Below are 17,252 nucleotides of genomic sequence, written 5' to 3'. Positions count from 1 at the left end.
AGACAGACAGACAGACAGACAGACAGACAGCTCAGTGTGTCCTTCAACGCGTTGTGACAGATGCGAGGACGCGGCTGTGGAGAATCCACAGGGGAGGCTCGTTCTGCCCTCTAGGGACTCTACACTCTAGGGATGCTGTCGTTTGGAACATCTCATACTCTGAGCCTCACGGTCCACGAGACTGGAGGAGACCCCGCACGCACGCACGCACGCACGCACGCACGCACGCACGCACGCACAAACGCACGCTGTTGTGAATCCCATAACATTCTTCAATGGATTCTACTGGTTCTAAGATACAAACACATTTTTTGTCCCTGACACATCATCATCTCCGGTGCCTGATATCAGAACAGGGAGATAAGGGAGAGCGAAATAAGCTGCACAGGGACCAGCTATAGCTCAGGAAAATCTATTTTAAAGCATCAAGGGCTTGAAATAAACAGTTTTTTTTTTGTTTATATTAATTTTCAATATATTATAAAGTCACCACCTGGTTCAATTCACTATTTCCATGGACATTTTTAATGGGCCTTTTTTTTCTGCCTTCATTTGATAGTAAACAGGAAACGGGGAGAGAGAGAGACGGGGATCGTGACACAGCAGCAAAGGGTTTTCGGGGATCGGGACTAAATGGTAAATTTATATAGCGCCTTTATCCAAGGCGCTTTACATAGATTATACCCATTCACACAAACATTCACACACCGATTGCAGCGGAAGTCCTGCATGCCAGGTATACCAACCAGCACATCGGGAGCAATTTGGGGTTCAGTGTCTTTGCCCAAGGACACTTCGACATGTAGACAGGAGAAGGAGGAGCCGGGATTCGAACCGCCGACCCACGGATCATTGGACGACCTGCTCTATACCTCCTGAGCCACAGTCACTGGACTCGAACCCGCAACACGCTGTCAGGCCTGCATCAGCAGCCTATATATAGGACCGCTATATACGCCAGCTGTCCGCAGCGGACGGACAATTGACTTTTTCTTATTTGTATTTATTAGCCTCACTGGCCTGGCATGTGCTGGCCTTTGTTGCCTTCAGAAAATTGACAACAGCAAAAGTCAAGTGGCCTCCATGCCCCTGGAATGATTAGATTCTGGGCCTGGTTGTTGCCGGGGCCGGTGAGGTGCCTCCGTGGCTGTCATCGCCTCGTCTCGCTACCGGTTGTTTCTTTTTTTTGTTTCTTTTTTTATATATTTTTTATCCCATGATTCTGTAACCCATTTTTCACCCCTGTGTCAATCATCTAATGTGATCCTGGGCTCTACACACCCTCCACCAACCTAGTCCCCATATATGGGGGACAAGGGGAGACCAACCTAGTCCCCATATATGGGGGACAAGGGGAGAGCAACCTAGTCCCCATATATGGGGGACAAGGGGAGACCAACCTAGTCCCCATATATGGGGGACAAGGGGAGACCAACCTAGTCCCCATATATGGGGGACAAGGGGAGACCAACCTAGTCCCCATATATGGGGGACAAAGGGAGAGCAACCTAGTCCCCATATATGGGGGACAAGGGGAGACCAACCTAGTCCCCATAAATGGGGGACAAGGGGAGACCAACCTATAGTCTCCATATATGGGGGACAAGGGGAGACCAACCTAGTCCCCATATATGGGGGACAAGGGGAGACCAACCTACTACCTAGTCCCCATATATGGGGGACAAGGGGAGACCAACCTAGTCCCCATATATGGGGGACAAGGGGAGACCAACCTAGTCCCCATATATGGGGGACAAGGGGAGAGCAACCTAGTCCCCATATATGGGGGACAAGGGGAGACCAACCTAGTCCCCATATATGGGGGACAAGGGGAGACCAACCTAGTCCCCATATATGGGGGACAAGGGGAGAGCAACCTAGTCCCCATATATGGGGGACAAGGGGAGAGCAACCTAGTCTCCATATATGGGGGACAAGGGGAGACCAACCTAGTCCCCATATATGGGGGACAAGGGGAGACCAACCTAGTCCCCATATATGGGGGACAAGGGGAGACCAACCTAGTCCCCATATATGGGGAGAGCAACGGACTTGAACTCATGCTTCCTTCATGCCTGAGTGTCAGGGCAGTGTCAGGGGAGGCAGTTTAGTGACCAGTTCCTTTCCCCTCCATCAGGCGCCCCGGCTGGCCAGGGGGAGGCAGCTCCTGGTTGTTCCCGGGGCCGGTGAGGTGCATCGCCTCGTCTCCCTCGGGGGAAACCCCCCAGAGCCCCCATCGCTGCAGCCTTGCTGCTGCTGCTGACTCAGCACCGTGTTGCATAAATATGCACATAATAATAGGTAAGGCATTCTCCATTATAATGTACCTCAGTTGTAAATGTGCCAACTTGGATTTAACCCATTCTGACCTGAGATCAGATTCATACGAGGTTTCCACTGGGACACACACTGGTCTGATTAACCCATTCTGACCTGAGATCAGATTCTAAAAATGTCAGTCGTTCTTCGAATTTTTTAAAAATAGCAGACCTACAAGCTCGTATCGCGCCACTCGGTGGCGCGATATGAGCTTGTAGATCTGCTATTTTTCAATAGCTAAAGCATAACATGATGCCAACACCAAAATGGGTGCCTGGTCAGAATGGGTTAAAGAAACATCAAGGATTGAGAGAGTCAACAATAAATCTAAATAATCATTTTACACTCTCAAGAGTTATACCTTACTGTTAAACATCTGCATTACTTAAGTTAATTTACAAGAAGTACTACACAATTAGAGAATGTAGGAAAAATATATATTTAGACGGTGCCGGAGATTAGCTGTACACAGACGGACGGACACACGGACACATGGACTCACACGCGCACACGCACACACACACACGCACGTGCACGCACACGCACACACACACACACACACACACACACACACACACACACACACACACACACACGGACGGAGTGCAAAACATACTCTCTCTCCATGCAATAATGGAGCTTTTGAGATGAAAAGGGTTTGAAAACCACTGATGTACAGTAGTGTGATCAAAGCCCTCTGCTCTGCTCCTATTGTGGTCATCTGTTGGTTCTGTTTGTCCTCACATTAGTTTGTCATTGTTGTGTTAGGAGGGGGAGGAAGAGGAGGAGGGGGAGGAGGAGGGGGGAGGGGACCAGCCTGTCAGGAGGACAATTAACACTACATACAGTATAGGCCAGATTGCCAGTGTTGCCAGATTCTGCGAGAGACAAAAAGCAAAGCAACCAGGTCCTTGAAAACACATACTTCCCACAGATTACAACCACACACGGAGATTTTGAAAACATGACCAATGACAAAAAACTCCCATATCTGCTGGGACGAAGTACAACAATGTGCAAACACAGCAGCAAGATTTGTGAGTTGCTGTGATAGGAGAAGGATATCAAATGGAACACAACCACCCTAAAGACTAATCATTGTGTATATTCCTGCACTATACCTGCATCGAGTGACCTTGGTACATAGAAGTTGATCTATTGAAGATTCTGACCTTCAAATGTACATAATTTTTGTTTTGATTGTATTGCTGTATTGTTGTATTGTTCTTTCTGCTTTGGCAATGTAAACGTATGTTTTCTCATGCCAATAAAGCCCTTTGAATTGAATTGAATTGAAAACAAGCCCAAAATAAGCCACATGATGACTAACCCATAGGACTGAGGCTGATTCTAAAAACACCTTCTAAATCATGACCTACTGTTTATACGTTTTCTGAAAAAAATGCAAATATTTATTCAAAAATTACAAAAATGATTATGCTGCTATACATGTTGCCTAAAGGGGGTCCAGTCCTGAAGGGTTAAAAAAACACCCAAAAGGGTTCCCGTCCTGAACCTATAGAATGCATCATCTATACATACAAGCTCACAAACAAGCCCAAAGTGGCTTATAATAAGCAGACATGGCAACAGTGATCCCAGTGCATGCGGCGTGCTGCTGCCCCCTACTGACCTGCAGAACAACAACAACAGAGCAGATTAGCAGGGCTGACTGATGGGACTGCAGATCAATATCGCCTTTGTTTCAAACCTCTGCCTAGAGATTACATGATTTAGGGCTTTTTAACCCATTTAGGCCTGACGTAAAAATGTAGTAATAATAAGTCTTCTGAAAGAATATATATTCAAAGATTTGTGCCACATTTTTACGATTTTTCGAAAATAGCAGACCTACAAGCTTGTAGAACTGCTATATTTTCAATAGCTAAAGTAAAACACAATGCTTAGTTAAAACACCAAAAGGGGTTTCAACTTCCCACCCAGAATGGGTTAAATGGTGAAAATAGCAGATCTGCAAGCTCACACAATGCGTTCGTGATGTGAATCGCTGTGAGCAGAGCTGCCTTGTATTTAGTTGTAGATCGGCTATTGTTGTCGCTATTTGTCGATTATAAAAAAAAATAGGAATCTATTCACATTTCTTTGTGACGATTTGTTGATGTACAGTACGTATATAACAAACATTGTACTGCTTCTCGGTTATTCAATTAACCTACATGAGCGAGATTAAGTCGGTTTTCGGTTAATTTCCCATCAGCCCTAGAACAGCGGTTCTCAAATATTTTAATCCCCATTTAGGCCAGACGTCGAAATTTATAAATTGTCTTCTAAATCCCGACAGTTTTCTGAAAAACCTCATGTTTCTGTATCAGTGGTGCTCAATATTTCATGTCAAGGACCCAGAAAATGATATCTGAAAATATGTTGTTCCAGGGACCCCTCAGAAGCAAAGATTTGAGTTAAAAACGTTCGCTCTGAAAGAATATATATATTCAAAAGATTTGTGCCACATTTTCACGATTTTCTCAAAAATAGCAGATCTACAAGCTCGTAGCGCGGCACTGACGAGCTTTGTAGATCTGCTATTTTTATATTTTATATTTATATTTTTTATATTTTTATTTTTATAACACCTAAAGTATAACAAACCTTGAAACACCAAAAAGCTGCAGGCCCCATGCAGTGTGGAGTTAGGATATACAGAAACCCCCATTTGACAAAATGTACTCTCTCTCTCTCTGTGACCCCAAACCACTACAAAACCCCCTAACTCTCTCAGAGTTACAGAACTGAAACACCTCAAGGACCCCTTGGCGGACCCCTGGCAGACCCCTGGGGGTCCCCTGGTAGACCCCTGGTGGACCCCCTGGCGGTCCCCGGACCTTACTTTGAGAGCAACTGTAATGAGCACTGACTCACCAAAGTCTTTGCATAGCTCTTTTCCTTCTAGCATGGCAGCTTGTAACCATTGGTTTCTGCTAATAAGGTTTATCTGCCTCGCTTTCTGGTTCTGGGAAACGCCCCACAGCCACTGCGTTAGTTTTTACTGAGGTTAGGTTTAGGTATAGTTTTACTGAGGTTAGGTTTAGGTATAGTTTTACTGAGGTTAAGGTTAGGGTTAGGTTTAGGTATAGTTTTACTGAGGTTAGGTTTAGGTTTAGGTATAGTTTTACTGAGGTTAAGGTTAAGGTTAGGTTTAGGTGTAGTTTTACTGAGGTTAAGGTTAGGGTTAGGTTTAGGTATAGTTTTACTGAGGTTAAGGTTAGGGTTAGGTTTAGGTATAGTTTTACTGAGGTTAGGGTTAGGGTTAGGTATAGTTTTACTGAGGTTAAGTTTAGGGTTAGGTTTTAATAGGTATAGTTTTACTGAGGTTAAGGTTAAGGTTAGGGTTAGGTATAGTTTTACTGAGGTTAAGGTTAAAGGACCACTTTTCAACCTATCTTCATATAATAGGTCCTCACTAATAATCATGATAAAATGGTGCAATTTCTTTCTACTCGGTCTGTGTCTCATAGGAGGGCTGTGGGCAGTTCAGAAACCGTCTTCCAGTGACATCATCGATGGGGAATACAAGCTAATAAAAACTGCAGGCTTTCTAGTCCTGAAAAGTTGCAATGCGAAAATGGAAGCCATCGTTCTCATGATAATGAAAATCTAAATATAAAAAAAGATCTTGTTTAAAAATGCATGGCAGCCAATAATTGTAACCACTGGTTTCTTCCAGCATGTCTTGCCGGTAACCACTGGTAACCACTTTGAAAAGAAAATGCCCAGTAATTACGGTGCACTGAAAAGGTGAACCATTGTGAAGGCATGAAATTATACTGTTCCACTGCATGGCTTCTTGTCGACAAAGATCCAGGCAACCATGAGGCACCAAATACATTTACTAGGAATGCTGCTATACGGACTATAAGCCAATACTACACAAAAAGGGACTGTGGTAGGATTATATGTATACTGTATGTGTACATGTGTGTGAGCGTGACAACACATTCAGATTCATATTTTGTCCAATTTGTTTGTGTTTTCTGTTGTTGATGCATGTGACCCAAGGCTCGTTCTCATAACTCATGAGCAGACATCTCTGAGCAGACATCTCCGCCTACTGACATGAAATCACAAACGATCAATCTTAGTAATTGCCAATGTAATTGAGATAATGAATATAATAATTGCAAAACTGGCTGAAATATAACAAGGAGGGGGAAGTACTGTACATAATGAACTGTATACTTCCATCCTATTAACCCATTCTGAACGGGAACCCATTTTGGTGTTAGCATCATTTTATGCTTTAGCTATTGAAAAATAGCAGATCTACAAGCTCGTAGCGCGCCACCGAGTGGCGCGCTACGAGCTTGTAGGTCTGCTATTTTTGAAAAATCGAAGAACGACTGACATTTTTAGAATCTGATCTCAGGTCAGAATGGGTTAATCAGACCAGTGTGTGTCCAGTGGAAACCTCGTATGAATCTGATCTCAGGTCAGAATGGGTTAACCCTACATAACCCAAAGCTGCAATTTACGATGGAGAACAAACTGATACATCTTAATTGATTACATTTAATGATGCCGACTGTAAACCCGATGAATATACTGAAATAAACACTTATTCAAATAAAATGGTAATTCTCCACTTTCCAAACAACAGCAACAAACCCGCCGTACCCAAAAGATCAATGAGTTCCGCCAGAACAAAAACACGCCATTTATTCACCTCTTTCTGTATTAGCCCATAATGCATTGCGTTTGTGTGTGTGCATAAGTTCCTCTTCCTCTTGCTGTGTTGTTGCCAGTTTTGCGAGAGAAACAAGTGGCCCAGGTCTATGAAAACAACCACAAATGAAAATAGCTGATCTACAAGCTCACAGCAACACGTTGTGAGGTTTGTACTGGTTTGTATCTGTTATTTAAAAACACATTGAGAATAAGTCGAAATATTTTGAATATTCTTTAAACATTTTAATAAAAAAAGGCACAAAATATGTTCAGATGGATGTCCGTGGACAATTTACATATTAATCTGGGGTTCCTTGATGTGAAGAAATGTGGAAGCAAGCCCAAATAAGCAACTACTGTACACTTTAGAATCAAGCCCCCCCAAAAAAAAACATCAGCCAGCAACTATACCAATAATGTATCTGCAAGGGACTTTAACAGAAAAAAAAAACAAGTCAAAGGTTGCTTATAATAAGCAAACATGGCAACGCGGCCTGAAGGAAGCAAAGCACACACACACAAGGAGCCCGAATACCTGAGCACCGTGACCGACCCAAAACAAAGAAAAATCTTAACTAGGTACAGACTCAGTGAGCACAGTCTCGCGATCGAGAAAGGCCGTCATAGGCAGACCTGTATCCCGAGAGAAGACAAACTATATGCACCCACTGCACACTAAATGAAGTGGAAACCGAGCTACACTTCCTAACCATCTGTCCATTGTACCAAGACATCAGAGACACCTACTTCCCACAGATTACAACCACACACGGAGATTTTGAAAACATGACCAATGACAAAAAACTCCCATATCTGCTGGGCGAAGTACAACAATGTGCAAACACAGCAGCAAGATTCGTGAGTTGCTGTGATAGGAGAAGGATATCAAATGGAACACAACCACCCTAAAGACTAATCATTGTGTATATTCCTGCACTATACCTGCATCGAGTGATCTTGGTACATAGAAGTTGATCTATTGAAGATTCTGACCTTCAAAGTACATAATTTTTGTTTTGATTGTATTGCTGTATTGTTGTATTGTTCTTTCTGCTTTGGCAATGTAAACGTATGTTTTCTCATGCCAATAAAGCCCTTTGAATTGAATTGAATTGAGCCCCAGTACCTTGGCGGGGAAACACGTGGATACAATCAAAGTGCAAACTCCATTGCATTTCCCTCCATTTGTCCTCATTTGGTGGGACGACCCAGTGCCACCACTGTGGCTTCAACCTGAGATGGTGTCTCACAATCATTAAAGGGACACTTCACCCTTTTTGCAAAAAAATATATGTTAATGACGTTTAGAAGTTTAGAACACTTTCCTGGGGGTCTTTATGTGTGTAATGTGTGGTTTTAGATATTTTAGATTGTAGCAGTGAGCCTGTTGTCTCTGATGTCATGGACACTGGGCTCACTTCCTTCCTGGACTACATGTTGTCTCAGTAAGACAGCTCTCCCCCTATCCACAAGGAGGAGCAGTGCACCAAATAATTATGGGAATTGTAGTCCAGGAAGGTAGTGAGACCAGTATCCATGACATCAGAGACAACAGGCTCACTGCTACAATCTAAAATATCTAAAACCACATATTACACACATAAATACCCCCAGGAAAGTGATCTAAAGCTTCTAAACGTCATTAACATATATTTTTTTGCAAAAAGGGTGAAGTGTCCCTTTAACTGTTTTCGCCGCTAATGATTTCTGTTTATCGCTCCGAGACACTTGACTTGTTGCTGTGCCTCTAGAGGATTCGTGCAATTCCATGCATGGCTCACAGTACACACAGACACACAATTTATAGGATGCACGCATACACATACACACAAGCCACACACACTGTACGCTCACGCACGCATCGAATTATCATGTTCGAAATCAATGTGCAGCATTGTGGGTTTTTTTGGGAGGTTTTTTACACCTTGAAGGATTCTGTCAACAGTATTTCACTGTAATCTCACTTTAACCTTTTGGTGTTATAGCATCATGTTATGCTTTAGCTGTTGAAAAATAGCAGATCTACAAGCTCGTAGCGCGCCACCGAGTGGCGCGCTACGAGCTTGTAGGTCTGCTATTTTTTGAAAAATCGAGAACGACTGACATAGAAACATGTGTTTTTCAGAAAACTGTCAGGATGTAGAAGACATTTTTAGAATCTGATCTCAGGTCAGAATGGGTTAATCAGACCAGTGTGTGTCCAGTGGAAACCTCGTATGAATCTGATCTCAGGTCAGAATGGGTTAAAGGGAGATTACATTGCACCGTTGTGTTTGCAGTGCTCCTGATAAGCGCTGATAAATAACCGCATCAAAATAATGATCACAGCTGTTTTCCATCTGGGCGTAGTGGCGCCGTAGCGCCCATGCAAGTCCCTTAGGGAGAGAGAGAGAGAGAGAGAGAGAGAGAGAGAGAGAGAGGGAGAGAGAGAGAGAGAGAGAGAGAGAGAGAGAGAGAGAGGGAGAGAGAGAGAGAGAGAGAGAGAGAGAGAGGAGAGAGAGAGAGAGAGAGTGCAGGGACACGCTCGGCACTGAACATCGATTCTACACGTGGCGTTTGCAATGAAAACCTGACCCCGCTTTGATATAGAATATACTCTGACAGCTATAGTTTCTGTACGCAGTCCTCTGGGATGGAGAGAACAGAAGAGACAGATAAGAGGAGGAGGGGGGGGTGGAGAGAGAGAGAGAGAGACAGAGACAGACAGAGAGATACAGAGAGAGAGAGAGAGAGAGAGAGAGAGAGAGAGAGAGAGAGAAAGAGATACAGTAAGAGAAGATGTAAGGACTGCTGTTCCAACAGCTTCAGTTTGTGAGAAAGAATAATATGTTGTTGTCGGGAAGAAAAGCCTGTATCTCCATTATTTTATAATGTTATGCCACCCCCCCCCCCCTCCCCAACACACACACACACACACACACGCACGCATGCACACGCACGCATGCATGCACACGCACACGCACACGTTATAGTCTCTGTGGGCGTTTATAAATATGAATAAAGAATTAAGATCAAGTGGAACACATGGGGTTCATTTTCCTCATTTCCTGAAGAGCACTCGTCTCGTACTTACGAGGGTTCCCGGGCCGTCGCCCGACAGTGACAATAATCTTTTTCCATCTGTACATCTGTACTGTACGCATCCTTGAGTTATGGACTAATCGCGAAACATAAAAACCACTCAGCCATACAAAAGATTATCGACTCGCAGGTGAATTATGCCCTCGGTTCAAATTGACATTTACAGCCCGTGGCGTTCTGCCCTGCAACAACGTACAGTACAGTACAGTACAGTACAGTACAGTACAGTACAGTACAGTACAGTACAGTACAGTACAGTACAGTACAGTACAGTACAGTACAGTGTCTGTCTGTTGTGTTTTGCTGAACAACGCCATGTTTCACGAGACGGTGAAAAGTAATTTCAGCACTGCAATTTATAGCAAGATTTCGGTATCTTGCTAGGCACACAAGCCAGTAGTGTAGTGGTACAGTACTGTACAGTAGTGCATGGTCCGTGTGTGTTCGAAAAAGGTGCACGGATGAGCATCTAAAAACATCCTAGGGAGTCTTTGAAATGGTGCTAGTGTTGACAGCTGTGGTGAACGGCCTTATGCACAAGAAATCAACCGTTGTACAGCAGAGCAAAGTGATTTCAAAACAGGGTGAGTCAAAAGCCAGCCAGCCAGCCAGCCAGCCAGGCAGCCAGCCAGGCAGCCAGGCAGCCAGCCAGCCAGCCAGCCAGCCAGGCAGCCAGCCAGCCAGCCAGGCAGCCAGGCAGCCAGCCAGCCAGCCAGCCAGCCAGCCAGCCAGGCAGCCAGGCAGCCAGCCAGGCAGCCAGGCAGCCAGCCAGCCAGGCAGCCAGGCAGCCAGCCAGCCAGCCAGCCAGCCAGCCAGCCAGCCAGCCAGCCAGGCAGCCAGCCAGCCAGGCAGCCAGCCAGCCAGCCAGCCAGCCAGCCAGCCAGCCAGCCAGCCAGCCAGACATCTCAAAAGGTGTTTGCATCCATCTGATCTGATCTCTTATCGGCTGCCGTGTTAAGTGGCCAGATGGGCGGCCAGATGGGCGGGCAGATGGGTGGCACGCGTGCAATTTTCAGATGTTTATTTCGGTGCTCAATAAATGTAAATCTAAATATTGTGTTCCGGTTCCTATACTAATTTGCATCACAATGAAAACTCATTTTACATAATTATTTTTTATATATTCATGTCAGATTTAAATTATCAATGTTTTGCCAATTATGATAAATGTACTGCACCTGTGGGTGTAGTAAAAAAAAAAAAGAAGGGGGATCCCTTTCCACAACTCAAAGCACAATGTTCGCTCGACCAAAAGCAACGCGGATGAAACTGAATCCCACAACAACAACAACAACAACAACAACAACAACGCTAATTAGCACACCAGTGACTTCCAGTCAGGGATTTGTGTGAAAACGGGCCATAAATCTGCCCCCCTTGCCTCATGGCAGGTCAATATACTGCAGGCCCAGAACCAACCATTGACTGGAGAGATTCCTCTACGGGCTCCTTTTCATTTCAGCACCGCGGAGAGCTCCCCCCCCCCCCGCTCACAGCCCTCTCTCTCTCTCAGGCCCTCTGCAATTATCCCATTCTGACCTGAGATCAGATTCATATGAGGTTTCCACTGGACACACACTACTGGTCTGATGACTGACCTGAGATCAGATTCTAAAAATGTCAGTCGCTCTTCGATTTTTCAAAAATAGCAGACCTACAAGCTCGTAGCGCGCCACTCGGTGTACGAGCTTGTAGATCTGCTATTTTTTCAATAGCTAAAGCATGACATGATGCTGACACCAGAATGGGTTCCCGGTCAGAATGGGTTATACTGGATACGAGCGGGGCAGAAAACCCTGAATGTCCCACATTTATAATGTTTATTATCTTTCTTCTTTCTCTATACTGTACTTCACAAGCTTAGTAATTCAGATGGGCTATATTTTTGCTTTGAAAGTCTTTGAATGTGAAAAGTGGAAACTGTGTGTGGATCCATTGCAAAACAGGGTATTATTTTATTATTATTATTATATTATTATTTATTATTTAATTATTTTAAAATTATTCAATTTTATTATTTTATTCACTTTTCTTTTTACATACACCCCATGTTTCCTCCCTGACAGCTTGGCTAATGGGGGGGAGGAGCATCTGAACAACCACCAAGTCACGCCACCAAGTCACGCCACCAAGTCACGCCACCAAGTATCGCCACCAAGTATCGCCACCAAGTCTCGCCACCAAGTCACGCCACCAAGTCACGCCACCAAGTATCGCCACCAAGTCACGCCACCAAGTCTCGCCACCAAGTCACGCCACCAAGTCTCGCCACCAAGTCACGCCACCAAGTCCACGCCACCAAGCCACGCCACCAAGTCACACCACCAAGTCACGCCACCAAGTCACGCCACCCTGTCACGCCACCAAGTCACGCCACCAAGCCACGCCACCAAGTCACGCCACCAAGTCACGCCACCAAGTCACGCCACCAAGTCTCGCCACCAAGTCACGCCACCAAGTCCACGCCCCCAAGTCACGCCACCAAGTCCACGCCACCAAGTCCACGCCACCAAGCCACGCCACCAAGTCACGCCACCAAGTCCACGCCCCCAAGTCTCGCCACCAAGTCACGCCACCAAGTCACGCCACCAAGTCTCGCCACCAAGTCTCGCCACCAAGTCACGCCACCAAGTATCGCCACCAAGTCACGCCACCAAGCCACGCCACCAAGTCACGCCACCAAGTCTCGCCACCAAGTCACGCCACCAAGCCACGCCACCAAGTCACGCCACCAAGTCTCGCCACCAAGTCACGCCACCAAGTCACGCCACCAAGCCACGCCACCAAGTCACGCCACCAAGTCACGCCACCAAGTCTCGCCACCAAGTCACGCCACCAAGTCCACGCCCCCAAGTCACGCCACCAAGTCCACGCCACCAAGTCCACGCCACCAAGCCACGCCACCAAGTCACGCCACCAAGTCACGCCACCAAGTCTCGCCACCAAGTCACGCCACCAAGTCACGCCACCAAGTCACGCCACCAAGTCACGCCACCAAGTCTCGCCACCAAGTCACGCCACCAAGTCACGCCACCAAGTCACGCCACCAAGTCCACGCCACCAAGCCACGCCACCAAGTCACGCCACCAAGTCACGCCACCAAGTCTCGCCACCAAGTCACGCCACCAAGTCACGCCACCAAGTCACGCCACCAAGTCACGCCACCAAGTCTCGCCACCAAGTCACGCCACCAAGTCACGCCACCAAGTCACGCCACCAAGTCACGCCACCAAGTGTAAATCAGACATAACTCCAACCCTGAACCTATAAATCTTCATCCTTTTCACGAAACATGAAAAACTATAAAACCAGTTTTTTCTTGTGGAGGGCCTGCATGGAAAATGGTTTGGCCCTCACAAGTTATAGCAATACAAGTATACCCGCGCATGTGCACACAAACACACACACACACACACACACACACACAAGCACACGCACGCACGCACGCACTCACACACACGCGCACACAAATATGTGTGCTCACGAATTGTCCACACGCGCACAAACAGTGCATGGCAGCACAAACAGTTCCTCAGCAGTTCCTCCCTCGGCCAGCAGGGGCCAGCCCACCACCCACCTTTACGTACCTGTCGTCGTTCTGCAGCGTCTGGTCGCCCAGCAGGAGGTCCCGGAAGCGGTAGCGAGGCGGGAGCGGCGGCACCTCCGTGTCCCCCGCCGCGGCGCCGGCGTCGGCCATCTTGAGGGCCGAGATGTCGAGGATGATGCCGGAGGAGGAGTTGTTGCTGCTGCTGCTGTTAACGTTCTTCTGGACGTTGTTCGTCTCCACCGCCGAGGAGGAGGACGACCTGCAGCCCGACGAGAAGAGAGCACCCAGAGAAAACCACGATGTTAGAGAACGTTCAGCGTTGAAAGGGTTAATACCATTTTGGACAGGAACCACCTTTTGGTGTTTTAGCTAGTTGGAAAAATAGCAGATCTACAAGGGTTAGGGTTAGCGTTAGGGTTATGAGCGCTATGAACGCTATGAGCTTGTAGGTCTGCTATTTTTAGAAAAATCGTGAAAATGTGCCTTAATTCATTGAATATACAGTATATTCTTTCAGACTATAGCGAGTTTTTAACTCAAATCTTTGCTTCTGGGTGGAGGGGGTCCCTGGAACAACATATTTTCAGATGGGGGTCGGCGGCCATTGTCATATATTTTTGGGGGTCCTTGACATGAATTATGTTTGAGAACGACTGACATAGAAACATGTTTTTTTTTCTTCAGGATTTAGAAGACATTAATTTTGTAGAATCGTCCTCAGGTCAAAATGGGTTTAATGGTTCCAAGGATACAGAACCAGAACACGTAGATTGAGGGTTGAGATCCACTCAGCATGCGGTCTATACAATCAGATGAATCTGTAAAACGTTGGTGGGCGGAGAAAATATATACGCCTAAAATAATTCACGATAAAATTGCAAAATGTCAGAGTGTTCTGAGTGACGTGGATATAAGACCGCAGCTATCGCTGAGTTCAAAGGACCACATGGGAGAAGGAAGGAGAACTCTCTGGAGCTTTTTTTGAGTTTCATCCTTTTGACAGACCTGAATAAATAAATACAATCAGGGCGTCTCTGGTGCAACATCTGGGCGGAGGAGCCGGACGGTATCGACCAGATAACGTACGTTAAAGAGACAAGCTGCGTGCGTCAGCAGGACCTGACGAAGCCGAGGCGGAGGAACGCGGCGTGCAGAAAAATACAACGAAGAAGCTTTAAGATCCTGTCCCTCCCTCGTCATTGGGTTAGGGGTTAGCTTTAAGATCCTGTCCCTCGTCACTGGAGTGTGCTGAAAGAAACAGTGGGAGGTTTTCTGGGTTTAATAATAGGTATAAATATATGTTCATGTATAATATGCATCAATCAGAACAGAAAGTTATTAGAGCACAACAACACTGGTGTTTTAAGGAGATAATTGATGATCTACACCAGTGGTTCCCAAACCTTTTCGTGTCAAGGAGCCTCCAAATCAACATTTATTACTAGGCCACGGACCCCCCCTTTGAAGACATTATGCCAGTGACCCCGATAAGGGAGGATTTGTACGGCTCTAGAAGTGATTCCGAAACATATTAATTTCAAGGACCCCCAGTTTCACACGCGTTATGCTACGGATCCCCGATTTAATGGCATTTCTATCTCTGGTACCACAATTTATATTGTAAAAACACTGTTAATTTAACTCTGAGAGTGTACACTCTCTGAGTAACAGACCCATAAGGGTCCATTTGGTTCCATTTGTACACTCTCTGAGTTACAGACCCATAAGGGTCCATTTGTACACTCTCAGAGTTACAGACCCATAAGGGTCCATTTGGTTCCATTTGTACACTCTCTGAGTTACAGACCCATAAGGGTCCATTTGGTTCCATTTGTACACTCTCTGAGTTACAGACCCGTAAGGGTCCATTTGGTTCCATTTGTACACTCTCTGAGTTACAGACCCATAAGGGTCCATTTGGTTCCATTTGTACACTCTCTGAGTTACAGACCCATAAGGGTCCATTTGGTTCCATTTGTACACTCTCAGAGTTACAGACCCATAGATCCATTTATACACTCTTCAGAGTTACAGACCCATAAGGGTACATTTGTACACTCTCTGAGTAACAGACCCATAAGGGTCCATTTGTACACTCTCTGAGTAACAGACCCATAAGGGTCCATTTGGTTCCCAACTATCTCAAATTGAGCTATATGTAGGGACCCCCTGGAGCTCCCTCAGGTACCCCCAGGGGTCCCCGGACCCCCCTTTGGGAACCCATGATCTTCTACACGCACACAAAAAGCAGCACGTCATCACAACACCACTCTGTGAGCGCCACCAGTGTATGACGTGTATGTACGTTAAGCACAGTACAGTCATTATCTTGAGAACGTTCCGCCTTATAACGGCACGCCCCCAAAACAGGGACGTCGTACAGTAACAGCTAATAAAACGTCGTCAGACATAAAGTCGTGAGCATTCTGTGCAACAACTGGGGCAAGACGAGAGACCTCGTGTTTCTTCTTCCTTCCTTATGGGCCGTTCGGATCGTCCACCGAGGGATGTTATGTACAGTACATACAGTTCAGAGATGACAGAACAAGGCCAAGAAGAATGTAGCAAAAAAACAACAAGATCAATATAGTAGGATGAACTCGGTGCCTGCAGAGCGCTAGTCCCAAGTCCCTAGACTTCCAGTTGAACCACATGCCATGTGGGTCAGCGTGTTCCCTCAACAAAGAGGTGATTTATGTGCTATAGGCAGAAGAACTACAAGACTATAGAACAATTTGCATCACAATGAAAACTCATTTTACATTCTTTTTGATATTCATATGTAAAGGCAACTTTTCAACAAAAGGATGCCAGTGAGGGATACGGTGTGAACGAAGCTCTTTCCAACGCGTGGTGGTGTTGACAGTAAATCAGATCTTGTTAAAGTGCATTTAAAGGGGTTTTATTTTGATTGCAGGACGTCATAACAGAAACCGGGGTACTTAACTGTAAATGAACAATGCACGGTTGAAAAACTGTGTGGCTTCCCTGTGGCGTTTCCCAAATTCCCTGCTGCCGTGCACCTGTGACACAGGCTGTGCCTGTGATTGGCTGAACCCGCCTATGCCCAGGTTGTCATAGCAACTTCACAACAAATTAACCACAATATAAAGTCATCAAATTGGCTACAACATCATATATTCATTATATTTAAATTGATATGATATGATATGATATGATATAGTACTTTATTGTCAGTTCACACTGAAATTTGTCTTGCGACCCAGCAGCCAAGTATGCAGAACATATACAAAACACAAAGAACAAGACAATTTACATACATAAAGACATGAGCAATATCCACTGCTTAGATAACCCCGTGGCTACTACATCTCCTGATTAAGCCTCAAGGTCGACTGGTAGACAAAGGACCTCTTTAGTCTGACCTTATTGTATGTTTAAATTATCAATGTTTTGCTAATTATTTGGGGGGGCCCTCAGGGATCTTTACAGGTTTACTGCACCTGTGGGTGTAGTAAAAAAAAGGGGCATCCCTTTACAACACAACTCAAAGCACAATGTGCGCTCGACCAAAGCCAACCCGGATGAAACTGTGAATCCCCACAATAACAATTAACGCTATAGCAACACAAGTGACTTCCAGTCAGGGCTTTGTGTGAAA

The 17,252-nt window shown here is 45.6% G+C and overlaps 1 protein-coding gene across 1 annotated transcript in view; it reads right to left on the bottom strand.

Annotated features, from left to right (window-relative positions):
* The window catches only part of kcnt1b (potassium sodium-activated channel subfamily T member 1b), a gene marked incomplete at both ends in the record, with an annotated part of 149,489 nt that overhangs the window by 130,519 nt on the left and 1,718 nt on the right, over positions 1 to 17,252 (bottom strand). The window contains one exon of the mRNA XM_080755692.1: positions 13,671 to 13,889. Coding sequence (XP_080611818.1) covers positions 13,671 to 13,889 — 219 coding nt within the window. The remainder of the gene's footprint in view (positions 1 to 13,670; positions 13,890 to 17,252) is intronic.

The sequence above is a fragment of the Protomyctophum bolini genome, assembly GCF_963924005.1.
Source record: "Protomyctophum bolini genome assembly, chromosome: 22".
NCBI lineage: Eukaryota > Metazoa > Chordata > Actinopteri > Myctophiformes > Myctophidae > Protomyctophum > Protomyctophum bolini.
The sequence above is the reverse complement of the archived record's forward strand: the minus strand, read 5'-3'. Positions and strand labels throughout refer to the sequence as shown.